Here is an 11,426-nt window from a genome sequence, read left to right on the forward strand (position 1 = left end):
TTGTGTCTGTAAGGCTGGGTTTACACTTGGGCGTTCGTAATATATGCGCGTTTGACGCGCGTTTTTACAGTGATTTGCGGTCAACGAAATGCACGACAAGCGCGCGTTTACGAGGGCTATCCAGCTGTATCCTAATGGATACGCGTGGAAAATACGCCCCAAAGAAGCTCCTGTACTTCTTTGGGCGTAGGGCGTTTTTCAGCGCGTTCCTGCGCGCTGAAATACGCCCAGTTGGGAACCATGCCCATAGGAAATAATGGGATTTCACTTGTTGGGCGTTTTACAGCACGTAGATCAGCGCTGTAAAACGCCCAGGTGTGAACCGGGCCTGCTCTTAAATGTTTTTGAGAACATGCAAATATACTGGAACTTTTGTTATACTGGGTAAAAGCTAAGCCAGGGTATGCCTAACATTAGGCTGTGTAAATTGTGGCCCCAAAAACGTTTAAAAGAGTACAATAAATGGCCACCTGCCTTCTGTTAAGTGCTGATTTTGTAAGGTGCACAAGCAGATTGCAAATGGGCTACAACTGTAATATAAAATATACATATTTACACTATAGACCTTTTTTTGTAAAGAAACAAGAACGATCCTTCTGCCATATCACACTTTCCAGTCCACACCAAGGCCTGTGTTGTGTTTAATCAGTGTTGGTCCAGTTTTAGACTTGTCCTTGTAGACCTTTTTTGGTAGACCTTAATCCTGAGAAAAATCTTGGTAAGGTATCCATGGCAGCTTTCCACATCGACTGGTTTGATTAAATGAAACAGCACGATAAGGGCAGAAAATGCAAATTAAATAAGAGGACAAAATTATTTTTCTTTTTTTCTTCTCTCCAAAAAAATAAACACTATCAACAAGTCCTCCTAGAAAGTCTTAAGGCTTGACTGAGTGATGTCTGATGTTTTCTTAATGACTGTGGCTCTGGTTTCATGGTCTTTCCGAGTGCTGTTCAGTGTTGAAGAACTGGCTGTCTGTAAAATTGGGTTTGGTTCTGGAAACATGGGCCAGGAGCTGTTATAGGGCATGGGGAATTTCTCTTCCTTTATGGTGACCTGGAGATCAGGCTTGTTAGATGTTACAAAGGTCTGCATGCCTGGGAGATTATAGAGCGCTCTTGGGCTGGCAGTCCGTACACACTCTCTGTTTTCAATGCTCCTTTGACTTTGCAATCGACTCTACAATAAAAAAAATGGAAGAACACCTATATGAAGTTGTGTTATTTTCCCTATTAGCATACATTATCAGAAATTTCTACAAATAAAAGGAAACTAAAATGTTTTTTTGGTAAATCTTCTGTTTACAAAAAGTTTATAAGTTTTCATACTGATATTTTATATGTTTTTCACTATATGTATACAGTCCATGTTTTAAAGAAATAAGTGCTTGAGGTAGGAGACATGAAAGGACTTTTCTGCCAAGAAAAAAATTCTTCCTCTCTTTCCCAGTGATTTCCTATTTTCTGTGTACACTGTTTGGAACATGCGCCATGCAGTTAACACACTCGGCTCATTCACGGCATCTCTAAGAGAAGTAATGCATTACTTCATTATCAGTGGCCACCCGGTAGCCGAAGAGGACTTCAGAGAACCTAGAAGTATCAGCAGTGGCCGGGGACAGAGCTGAGGACCAAGATCCATCTGACAGTGCTCCAAAAGTGCACACTTGTAAAGTAAGTGTGCCCTAATGTGCATGTATGTTGTGCATATATTTACAAAGCGCTTTACTTCCGCCTTAATAAATGACAAAGTATTCTTAGAGCACTATATATTAATAAGAGCAATCAGAGGTTCCCTGCCTTTTGGCTTGTTATGTCTGACTAAAGCCTCAGACAGAGCCGTCCAATAGGATACGCATTTCAACATAATCATTCAAATTGCACACTGACCTGAGCTCATTCTGGGGTAAAACTATTCTGTCAGGTTCAAAATTTTGGCTGGTTGCCTACCATTGTCCCAAAACAAGCTTTGGCTCCACATGTTTTTCACATAAACATGCATGCTCATCCTATACACAAGAAATTATTTCATCCAATGCATATTCCTGGTCTTACTCTCAGTCACTGTCTACCTATTCAACATGAGCTTGTAAATACTAAGGGGAAGAGCAGTGTCTAGCAAGCATTTACAAAGCTTTTGGCATGCTTCGAGTAGCTGTTTAAAGCACCCTTCAGCACAAGTATGGGAATGGTAAGCATGGAACTTAAGGCTGGATTCAAATAAGCACTAAATGTAAAAGAGCATCCAGTGCCTGTGTTATTGTAGCAGTGTTGTGTTGGCTGTCAAATTGTTTTTCTGGCACAGGACCCTAGTAGAAGTAGCAAAAGGAACTTGGGGGTCTCATGAGATCAATTCTGAATGACTAACTGGTTAATCTAAACCCAAAAACAGAAAAAATGAATACATTGCTGCTAATCATTCCTTGCGGTAGCTGCATCAGCGTACTTCTTCAGGATTATTTTATTTATCTTCACTTGGTGATTCTTCCAGTAACTTACTTCCTGTTTTAGGGTGACAATGCTCAATATTTGTACTATATCTATAGAGAGGCCGTGTTGTCACTCTAGGACATGAAGTGGGTTAGAACTACAGAACACCCCCCATCCCCATAACATAAGGGAGAGGTGTTTTAAATGATTATAAAATAACAACTGTATAGTATAACAACCTATACAATTCCTCTCTGTTGCTATATAACCTGAAAGCATATATAGAAAAATCCCACCTTATCAGGAAAGAAAGTGGCGAAAGAAGTTATATTAATCAACCAATTAAATTTAATCCAAGCTCAATGGCTTACTTTATTCAAAACCAGTATCAAAAAAAGTTACAAATGTTTTAACGGGTTACAAAAGAAAAGTGGTTAAACGGCTATATACAAAAAAGGATAAATGTGTCAATTGATTGAGGAATGAAACAAATGTCCATGCTCCGTTTTTTTCTTTTGTTGCTTTGATTTTTTCGAGCCAGAGTTCACCTAGGACTGTGAAGATCGATCTAAGGGTTAAACTCTATAAGACACAGATGTTCTGAGCACTTCTGAGCACAAAGTTATTTGCAAAAAAAATGATGGCCATCAGTTTGATTTTGTAAGAATGAGTGAAGTGGATGAAGACTCTTCAAATGTTTTTCAATGTGTGAGGTGATGGAAAACCTTGTCAACTTTTATATAAGGAGGGTTTTTGTTTTTTGATGTTGTGTTCACTTTTTGATACAATGTTTGATACTGGTTTTGAATAAAGTAAGCCATTGAGCTTGGATTAAATTTGATTGGTTGATTAAATTAACTTCTTTCACCACCTTCTTTCCTGATAAGGTGGGATTGTTCTATATAAGGGAGAGGTGTTCCATAGTTCACAGAGAGAACTGGGATCAATGCTTATTGATAAGAGTGCAGCATAGGCAAAGAGCACAGGAAGCTTTTAGATTACCTAGAATCAACAGGTATTTTTGCATTTATTAAAGAGCTATAACACAACAATTTCAATGGATTATTTAACAGACCAAAAGGGAGCAAATAACAGAAGTCAATTGTTTACATACACTTTAACGCTGGTGTTCTTCATAATCAGCTGTTTATTATATAGAAGTGCAACACTATCTCCTTACTGTAGCTAAGGGACCTGTCATTTGATATACTAAAGAAAGTGCTCCTCCCTAAGCAAACACTCCTATCAGCACGTGCAGAGCCGTCATTAACCTCTCCTATAAAGTATAGGAACCAACGGAGCCACATTAATCATGCAATCCTGTGCATACAGCACTATTTGCACACATTTCTGTCATGTACTTTGATGTTTTTTATGCACTCTAAATAGTCTTATGCCAGTATCGGATTGCCTGAGCTGGGCTTATGATTGACATTTGTATATAAACGGTAACTGTTAGTCTGTCACACATTGAGCTCGATAAAGGTCAGAGCAAAATACCACTTTCGTGTTAAAAACATTTGTAATTCACTGATAGAATTCAAATGATTTGGCGAAGTAGATTTGAAAGTGTAGCTTCATGGTGTCCATTAGGTAATACGGCTAACATATTACACTCAACTCCTCCATTCAGAACTCCAAATTTATAATATGTAGGGAAGCAGCCGTTTTAAATAAAGCTCATTTAGTAAGAGCTCATGAGCAAGGTCCTTTTAACCTTTTGCACGGTATTGTATTATAATTGTACTGTCTCCACATAGGTTGTAAAGTGCTGCGCAAACTGGCGCTATATAAATCCTGTATAATACTAATTTAGTAAAACACTAAAGCTGGCCATACAGTATTCGAATTTTGGCCAGTTCTTCAGGAAATTCGCACAGTGGGTGCCGCTGTCGGCACCCCTTTGGCCGCCATCCCTTGATCAGCTTATCGAAGGAGCAGTTGGGAAAATCTTTGAATGAACAGAGCTCATTGGCTGCTGGCTCTGTTCGGATATGCTGACAGCGGGATTCCTTCATCAACACTTATAAAAGCGTTGATGAAGGAATCTGTTCTATTTTTTTCATTCAGTTTGCGGGTTGAACAAAAAAAAAAAAATAGAACAGTGTATGGCCAGCTTAAGACAGGAGACACCCATCACTATGCACCACCTGGGGGGTTAAAAGATTTTTTAAAAGTCTCTTTATGCCACTCAGTTTTTATACATAGAAGTAAAATATCAGTGTGGAGAAGCATGATTATTCTAACAGCTGCATTAGATATGATAAACAAAAAGAAAAAACATGGCACTTACCACACCTTCATCGTCGCTGGGCACGCTATCAGTTTCACTTTCTGATGAAAAAAAAAAAAAAAAGATTAGATTAAAATATAGTGCACCAATTAAATATAGTGCTGTCAATGCACCACTCTAAATATAGCCAACACCCATTAACAGCGTACTATCTATATAGCATGATGATAACCAGGAGAGGAAGGGGCTTACAGGCGCCATGTAAGGATCATGGCTCTGCAAGGAGAGGCATATAGGCCTATTTGCTTTCTTGCAGAATTAACATTTCATAACACATTAACTTTTATCATCACTGTCTCTGGTCCACATGAACTGGTAGAACAAGTGTTGTCAACATGTAGGGATAAGTAATAATAACCTGAGGGTCTAAAATGGATGTGCAAGCTTCTAAAAACACAAGAGAAATTAAGCCATTGAAAACCTCACGATGAACAATTTTAAGTGGCAGAATTCACTAGAACACAGAGGCCAAATCTAACAAAAAACTACAATGGAAATGTTGGATGTATTCTAGGATGTATCAGATTTGGATCAGGGTCAGTGCCAACAAGATAAAATGATGAAGGTGAATATCAGTTTAAGTGACACTAAACTCAGGAGTCAAATCTTAAAAATACATTCAAGTACTTTAACCATTAACAAAAATGTAGACTATTTTTGTATCGCTCAGCTGTATATCCTCAAATCATCTCTGATTGGTGCCGACACTGTTCTTCACCCTGGAGGGTGGCTACTTTTGTTCCCCATGGTCCCTGTGTGTTTTGTAAAGTAGCCATTGCTCCAAGCTTACTCCCGTGATGGACTACAATCTCAGTACAAATTAGTAAACTAAATGTGAGATTGACCATGGAGAACAAAAGTAGCCACCCTCCAGAAGGAAGGGCAGTGTCAGCACCAACTCAGAGATGATTTGAGGATCTACAGCTGAGTGATACACAGATAAGATACATTGTGTTAATAGTTCAGGTACCTGAATGCATTTTTAAGATTTAACTCCTGAGTTTAGTGTCACTTTATTTGTAACTTTTAAGATAAAAAATATAACCCACACAACCAAGAAGATCACAGACACATCAAATGGACAGAAGATTCATGCATGAATGAATGCATTTTTAAGATTTAATGCCTGAGTCTAGATTCACAGTCACATTAAGTCTGGAACAAGTCTTTTTTCTGATAATTTATGATTTATGGGCACAGAAGGAAGCATATGTGTTGCCTGAAAATCCATGTTTAATGTTTATCTAACCTGCAATATGAAAATGTGATCTGATTGCTATGGACAGCTCACACATTGTCATTTCCTCAACTTCTGAACTTACATTTATTTACGTAGGTGGAGTGTACGTTAGCAGGGCCGGATTTACTCTCTCTGCTGCCCCAAGGCCAGGTTCCTCAATGCGCCCCCTTTCCTGCCAACCCCCCCATGGAGAATGGCAGACGTGCAGGCTGCATAGAAGTGATCTCGGCGACATCGCCGGGATCACTTTTACAAAACAAGTGGCACCTTCTCCGCTACTAATTTAGCTCTGCTTGCCCAAAGCAGGGCTAAATGTAGCAAACTACAAGCCCCGGGCATCAGGAGATAAGAATTCCACACCCCTGCTGCTCCAAGACCTGGCCTTGGTTGGCCTTGTGGTTAGGTGCATATCATGTGCCTCAGCACATCTGAAGCACTTTTTCTTGCATCTGCAACTCCTGTGCCATTGCAAAATTTGCAAATTCAAATTTAAAGTCACATCCCCCTCTTCCAATGCTTCTTTAAGAACTTACCTTAAATGATGACCCTTGATACGATCATCATCTTCTTTCCAGTCGTTTTCAGAAGTCCCTCCAGCGCTGGTGGCGGTCCATAATACAGCACTGACTGTTGTGTCTTCTGTGTCCCACAGTGTCTGTCCGCACGCACGTTGCCGGGCTGCGTGCATTGACTTACCCTGCCTCTCTCCTCTTCTCCCGGTCAAAGATCTTTAATGCGCATGCACCCGCCCCATTAATTCTTTACGGCTGCTCGAGAATCTTCAGATCTTAGGATGGGATTGAGCGGCTGAGACAGAGGTAAGTAATAACCTGTATGGTAACTTTTTTTTTTATGTATTCATTTTTTTCTAGGGCTGGTAATGATTAAAATTTTCCTGTTCGGTTAATCAAATTTTTTTTAAATCGATTAATCGATTAATTATAACGCACATACAGATCCAACTACATTGGCCTATACACATACAGCACAGCAATGAAGTAATATAATGAACTAGTATCACACTAATCCAGCACGTTATTAATCTCACGCGCCCCACTCAATATGGCCGCCGCTTGAGTGGGCCAACTCAGAATAATAACGTGCTGGATTAGTGTGATCCTAGTTCATTTTATTACTTAATTAATTGCTGTGCTGTATGTGTATAGGTCAATGCCAGGGATCCCAACCTGAAATAAGCAATTTCAGGGAGGTGTCCCTCTGTTTCAGGGTGGTGCCCTCTTCCCCCCCATCCGCGGAGGGGGGGTTACGGGGGTCTGGGAGAGAGCACCCCCCTGAAATGATGGCAGATCGCACAGGAAGCAATAGCTTCTTTGCTATCTGCAGACTTTTTTTTTTTTTTATAGACATATGCAACAACAAAAAAAGAAGGCTTAATTCTACTCTAATACTGACGGGTGCTTACAATGGTCAACTTTTATTCATTCATATGTAAAACCTTTATTCCAAAAAGGGAAAAAATAAGTCTGTATCTGTAACTGTGAAGGTTCTCATTCATCCAGGTCATGGTATATCTGTAAAAAATAAGTCAAGGCAACTGGACTTGCTGTAAAACCCAGCAATACACTGAGGCAACAACTAGGTTCACCCAAAAGACCCAATTCCAAAACAAAGATGAACAACAGTCCAGTGCAGTGAGGAGTGCTCAGAATTGTATGTCGGTGAAACAAAACAGCAGCTACACCAGCGTATGGCACAGCATAGAAGAGCCAAACCCTCTGGTCAGGATTTGGCTACCTACACCTAAAAGGAAAAAGGTCACTCCTCTGAAGACAGTCAAGTACGCATCCTAGATAGGGAGGAGAACTGGCTTAAAAGAGGTGTGAAAGAGGCCATTTATGTAGAAATGGAGAAGCCAAGTTTGAATAGATGTGTGTGTGTGGGGGGGGGGGATCTATTGTCTGCCACATAAAATGCTGTTTTAACACCTCTCTCTGGGCAGGTTAATAACACCTCCTAGACTCCAATTATGCAGATGCAATCAACACCTGGTTGTGAGTAACAGATTATGTGGATTGGAGCAACATTCACCTTATTTATCCCCAGATAATTTTTTGTACAAATCAAAGACAAAAATCACTGCGCTAGGAGTATTAAATAAAAGAGAACCAGCCACAAATAATATGAGGTATTGGACCTGTGTATGTTTAGTGAGTATAGTTTGTTCCGCTAGGTACTACTTGTGAGATTAGCACGTAGTACCTAGCGCAACAAACTATACTCACTAATTTTTTTGTACAAGTCATTCTGAATTGAGAAAGCTGGTTGGATGATCAGTGAAACGTCTTCAAGAAAAATACAGCAAGTCCAGTTGCCTTGACTTATTTTTTACAGATGTATCCGTAACTGCTTAAAAAGTGTTAGATGGATTTTAAATTGAATTTGTTAGTCAAGTCCATCTAAGTCTCCTAGTGCATCTAACACTACCCTCCCCACAGGGTGACCATGCTACTACTGTCCAAGGGTGGCTCTGTTGCTCCCGCATAGAGAGGAGCCACCCGAAGACAGGAAGTGAGTTACTGGCTGCATCACCAGGTGAAAATAAAGAGGAAAAAGAGAACAAATGAAAACACCACATTTAAGGATTGGTAAACTACAATACATAACATTTTGTTTTTGGGTTTTAAATGCGCTTTAAATACTACTGAGTTCAATTTTGCCAAATTCATCCTTTCACTTTAAAAAAGGCGTATTGTAAACTTTCTCAATTCTACCTCTGGCAGCTAGGGCGATACATTCACAATAGGAACTGCAAGCTAATAGTACCTTTGTCTCACTTTTAACATACATTGCTTCCACTCAGCACAGTCTTTGGGCGAGACAGACTTTGTAAATTCCAGCCCAATGAATAGTTAAATCAAATGAGGATTAGAACTCTCCTTGTACAACAGACTGCTTCATGGCTAAATCCAAACCCACCTTTACCTGCTCTTTTTTTTTTTTAAACCCCTGAACATGAAGTACATGAAGCAGAAATGATCACAGGAAAGTGTGCACAATGAATGAAAGCACCTTGCTTTAAAGATAAATTGATTTTTTTTTCTATTTTAAAATGACAAAAGGAAACAGACAATAGTCCAGTTACCATGGAACCAGAGGAGAATTCTCTGCTGAACAAGGACATACATTTCCAGAGCTCACCATAAGCAGAATGAACAGTCCCACTTTAGTAATTGTTTATCTGTACTCTACCAAATTCCCTTCTCCTATACAAAATATAGATCTCTATTACCCTCCCCACTTCATTTAGATGGCTCTGCAGCTTAACCTTTGACCTAGATTCCTCAGACAACTGCCTCATTTTACTACGTTCCTGCTTTTTATGCTTCTTACTTACTTACAATGCATTTATACATTAAGAAGTCTATAGCAAAGGGTGCAGTTCTGTATTTCTTCCTGCCTGTCAGGACCAAGTACATAAAGTGTCTGGCTATTGTGGGTGTAGTTCCAGCACGCCTTTTAATGTGATATTACATATTAAATCTAATATTCAAACTGTTAGCAGGGATTTGCACAGCTTAATACGCAGTGATGTTGCTGCATCTTAAGTTTCTTTCCTGTTGCTGAGCTACCATGAACAATAAATGGTAAAACAAATATAGACAGAGAGCTGCATATGCTTTCATGGCTGTAAACACTAGTGCCTGCACTTTTCATGACACAAGAATATACAAAGCTAAACCATGTGCTCATGATTTCATTGTATATATAAGTACCTATAATACCTGTATTACTGTTCTAGCAGTCTTTATATGTAGGTGTGTGTTTCATTCTCTAAGCTGTAGTGGTGTTAAAGTGGACCTCAACTCAAAAGTAGGTTTGCGATCTTGTAGAGACTATCTAGAAAGGTAGATTGTGACCAAGTAGTACCCTGAAAACTTCACCTTTTGCCTTAATTCCGCCTCAGCAGAAATAGTGCCCTTCCTGACACATGACTATGCCTAGGCACATCTGTTCCAGTAGCATCATAGCTGCATATTGGCTGTGTGAGGTTATTAAAGGCTTATCCTGTTTGCTCCTATTTCTAATGACTGCTATTCCCATGTGATTTGGAGTGAGGGCCTACAGTGTAAGCATCTTCTTTCTTCTGCTTCATTCTATAGATTTGTGCTTTCTCTATCTCTCCTTTGACTTCTTGAATATTCATCAGAAGGGTGGGTCTGACATCGGAAAGCAAAGCTTTGCTTCTCAAGCAAGATGGTTGCCTCAATGCAGACACACAGCAAGCAATGAGGCATGGTAAGTCAGTCCTGGGGTAAAGATCAGCTGAAACCAGTTTACAGGCAATGCTGGTTACTAGTTCTGTAACCTCTGCTTGATTTTTCTTGGGCATGGTATCAAGGTATCCACAGCACAGGTCCTCTTTAACATGATCCTCATTACATGACTATAGGGGTGGTCACTCCTGGGCTAAACTGCTTAGACATGGTGTCCAATATTCCTCATTCCCTACCTGTAGTGAAGTGCAGTCCTTGTGTCTAGTTGTTGCGTTGTGGGAATAAGAGAACAGTACTAACTTAACAAAATCATTTAGCAGACATTATGTATGTATAATGCATACACAGCTTGGCTGTTTGGAATGAGGTTTCCTAGTATGCTACCTCCAAACAAGAACATGATATCCAAATTTTTATATCACTTCAAATATGCATGCTGCCTACTAAATAATACAAACCTAACCCATTAAGTGGCTGTCTATGTTGCTTTTTAGGTGACAGGTACACTTTAAAGTATTAAACTGTGCTCACTGACCTTCATATGAAGAAACTGGGGAAATCTGCAGCGGATAATGCTGAGAAGGATATGGTGGCTGCTCATCGCTTTCTGTCATTACTTCAACAACTTGACAAACATCAGGGGGATTGGTGACAATCATTTCTTCCACTATGCTATGGTTATATGTAGCTCCATCTGCAACACAGAAACACACACACAGATGACATTATACAAGCAATAAGCACAGGTAGCCGTATCAGCAGATACAAGATACTTTCATTATGTTTTTAAAATCTTATGAAAGACGTTTATATAGAGTACATAGACTCCTAATGTACACAGCACAACATGAATATCATTTTTCAGTACTAACTCCTCTTAGCTAAACATAAGTACATTTGCTAAGATAATGTGCTCTGCTGTTTTCATTCTGATAAGAAAATAAACCAGTGTAATTGTAAAACTGACATCTTTCAAGAGATTCAGATGTAAAAATCACCATGCTGACTCCAAAATGACCACAGAACCAGACCACTCTGGTCCATGGTCACCAAACTGTTAGACTGTTGTCAGATGTTTTGCAGTAATTGCTTTGCTGATCTTGTTTGAATTTTTCTCTTACATATACCACCTTAACTGGGGGATGGAGCCAAGATTTTAGATGTCATCTGCTGCACCACTGCAAGCAATATCTGGTACTGTATAATGTATCTCTTGTGGTTGCTAGTAT

At 39.5% G+C, this 11,426-nt stretch overlaps 1 protein-coding gene across 1 annotated transcript in view; it reads right to left on the bottom strand.

The window, feature by feature from the left end:
• Positions 1–826: 826 nt before the first annotated feature.
• The window catches only part of IRF2 (interferon regulatory factor 2), a 74,671-nt gene continuing 64,071 nt past the window's right edge, over positions 827–11,426 (bottom strand). Inside the window, exons 7-10 of the mRNA XM_018565667.1 lie at positions 10,733–10,885; positions 4,712–4,763; positions 2,243–2,251; positions 827–1,165 (exon numbers count right to left, since the gene is read on the bottom strand). Coding sequence (XP_018421169.1) covers positions 868–1,165; positions 2,243–2,251; positions 4,712–4,763; positions 10,733–10,885 — 512 coding nt within the window. The 3' untranslated portion in view covers positions 827–867. The remainder of the gene's footprint in view (positions 1,166–2,242; positions 2,252–4,711; positions 4,764–10,732; positions 10,886–11,426) is intronic.

Source organism: Nanorana parkeri, unplaced genomic scaffold, assembly GCF_000935625.1.
Source record: "Nanorana parkeri isolate BGI_ZX_2015 unplaced genomic scaffold, ASM93562v1 scaffold871, whole genome shotgun sequence".
Lineage (NCBI taxonomy): Eukaryota > Metazoa > Chordata > Amphibia > Anura > Dicroglossidae > Nanorana > Nanorana parkeri.